The following is a 2,748-nucleotide window of genomic DNA, read 5'->3' as shown; positions in this document are numbered from 1 at the left end:
AGATTGAAGGAATGTTTGCAGTTTTTCAGACCCGATTACAAGCAATTCATCACCAAGGAATGAATATTCCACAGAAGGTGCTCTTTTTCCCTATGGCAAATCCAGTTTTTGCAACCAAGTTCTACTTTGCAGCATGCAGGAAGGCTTTGTTGAGCATAAAACCCTAACACATAGGAGAGAAAAGCAACTTCTCTGATAAATTTTGTTACATCTTCTAGGTTGAACATAAAACCAGCACATGTGTTCACAGAGAGGCTAAAGCACAAAATGACCCAATTGCTCACCCATGTCAGAATGTAAGAGAAACGTTGAGAAACCAGTGCAGGTTTACAGCAACATCTCAAGCAAAAAGAGCATAAGAAGGACAAGCAGAAGAGCGGTTCCAAAGGGTGCTGAGTAACACCCATAGGTCCCTTTGGATTAGGTAGGAGTCATGGGTGCCCAAGGCTTTGGAGAGCTCCACAGCTCAGCTGCACATCCATGTCTTGCTGTCAGTTCCCCTGCTGTTTCTCCTGCCGTCCACATCTTCTGCCGTGCTTAGCATGGCCCACAGCCCCTGTAGCGCTGGCTCCACACCTGGCTGGAAGAGGAGGACAAGGAACCCCCATAGACAAGGGAGCCCTGCAGCCCCCTGGGGCGGCCCAGCTCCACCGGTAACGAGGTGCCCACAAAGCTCTCCTGAGGGCAGGAGCTGAGGATGGGGCCTGGGAAGGTGATGACCACGGGCGGTGGGTAGACCACGGCACGGGAGTCCCCGCAGGAGGTGACGCAGGGCTCATTCCAGGCATACGCGCATGGGTCTGGGCAGGTCACCTCGCAGGGTGGGAAGCAGCGGGAGCTGAGCTGCTGCCTGGAGAGGGACATCCTTCGGGCAGACAGGTGAACCTGCAAACACACCGGGAAGCCCGAGTCAACCCACTGCTCACAAGCCCCCACGCAGACCCACCCCGCTCTGCCTCCCCGGCAGCTGGCAGGGCTCAGGACGTGCCGCATGGCACTGCTTTGCTGAGGCTCAGGTGTTTTTTCTCTCCTTTTCTCTTCCCCCTTCCCTGCCCTCCTTCCTCCCTCCCAGGCAGCTCCTCTGTGTCCTCACAGGCTCTCCGCAGGCTGAGCGCTGCCCAAGCTGGCCACCCCCAAAGTGACCTATAGCAAACAAGTTGGAGATCACCCATCACCAAGTTTTGCAGCAAAACCCACTACATCTACCAACACCTGTGAAAGGACTGCATTTTCAAGGAAAAAGAGGCATAAGCAAGGCAAGGAGAGTATTTCTGAAAGATTCAGTTAAATCTACTCAAGCGCGATGCTTTAAGTCAGAAAGATTAAGTGAGGTCAAACTTACTGAAGACACCAAAGAGAAGTGAAGAGCAGCTGTCTGAGGCTGTCTGTGCTGTGAGCCCTTTTTATACCGTTTCTCGGGCTGCCTGCTGGTCTATGACGCCTCCTGAACAAGATCTTAATTATCTCCCAGATACACAGATTACACATCACGCCTCAATTCTTCATTCATGCAAACAGTTTCCTTACTGTTAACAAGTATTACTCAGCCCAGGTTTTCCTCAGTGTCTCCCAGGTTCTTCCTTCTTAGGAATCACCCAGCTGACTTCCCCAGGTTTCCCGTATATCTATTTTTTTATTTTTTTTTTAATTTATTACAGATACTGAAGCTTCTGTTTCCAAAGCTGTTTTCATACTCTATGTTCATGACAATGTTTTAACTCCGGATATATTATTACCTTCTTGGGGATAATTATTAAATTTTCTCTGGGAATGTCAAGAAATATGCAAGACTTGTAATCCCCTTCCTGTCTTGATGCAGGTCAATGTTGGGACACTGAATCACTGAGGACACTGCAAACACCTAAGCGAGGTGCGGCATTGCAACCATCTCCCGTAGGAGTTTCGTCTTCAGCTCCCTCTGCTTTCATCCACGGCCCTCGAGCTCTGCTCTTGCAGTAGGGTGTCTCCTTGGGGACAAAAGGAAGCACCGGGGGCTAGACTCTAACCTCGGGTGTCCCTGTAACAAAGGACAAAGCATCCTGCTCCCCTGAGTGGCTTTAAAGGATTGTCTTGCTCTATTCTATTTACATCCAAGTTAAAAAAAAAAAAAAAAAAAGAAAAAACAACAAAAAAAACCCCCAAACACTATTTTAATAGTTATTGAAGGATTTTCCTCACCTCAGATACAGAGTCATAATATCGCCGCGGACAGAAGGATGTGCTAGCCTGCATAGATAGGGGCTGTGGTGCGAAGGCTTCAGAGGGACATGGGAGGGAATGTGTAGTTGTGGTTTTCTGTTCAGAGGCAAAAGAAAATACAGAAGATCTGCAAGAGTTCGCAAAACAAATCACCTCTATGCTTTAGTGTGCTGTACCAGACCTGCAGTGTGTAGCTGGGACAAGGAACAAGGCAGATGGAGTAAATCTCCCATCTTTATTCCAAGTATAAACCCTGCGGTGCTTCAGCGCAATATCAGCAGGGATTTCGAGAAGAAAATCAGCCCACAGTGCATTGCACTACTTGTGATGCTGAGGAGTGCTTGAAAAATGCTGGCTATGCAAAGCAATTGCGTAAATGACGTAGTTTTCCAACATTTTTGTCACATTGGTAAAATCAGTAAAATGCTGCGGGAAGTGAAACTGCTTCAGACAGATTAAGGAAGAAACAAGAGGGTGTTGGAAGAAACTGATAATTGTCCAAAGATGAATAAAACAATCATAGAAGCCTGGGGAGTGACGGGCATTGAT

The 2,748-nt window shown here is 48.0% G+C and overlaps 1 protein-coding gene across 1 annotated transcript; it reads right to left on the bottom strand.

The window, feature by feature from the left end:
* Window positions 1-537: 537 nt before the first annotated feature.
* Window positions 538-864, bottom strand: LOC129197496 (feather beta keratin-like). Its single transcript, XM_054805985.1, has one exon. It carries the CDS (start codon window positions 862-864, stop codon window positions 538-540), a length of 327 nt encoding a protein of 108 aa, XP_054661960.1.
* Window positions 865-2,748: the final 1,884 nt, after the last annotated feature.

The sequence above is a fragment of the Grus americana genome, chromosome 29 (genome assembly GCF_028858705.1).
Source record: "Grus americana isolate bGruAme1 chromosome 29, bGruAme1.mat, whole genome shotgun sequence".
NCBI classification, from domain to species: Eukaryota; Metazoa; Chordata; class Aves; order Gruiformes; family Gruidae; genus Grus; species Grus americana.
The sequence above is the reverse complement of the archived record's forward strand: the minus strand, read 5'-3'. Positions and strand labels throughout refer to the sequence as shown.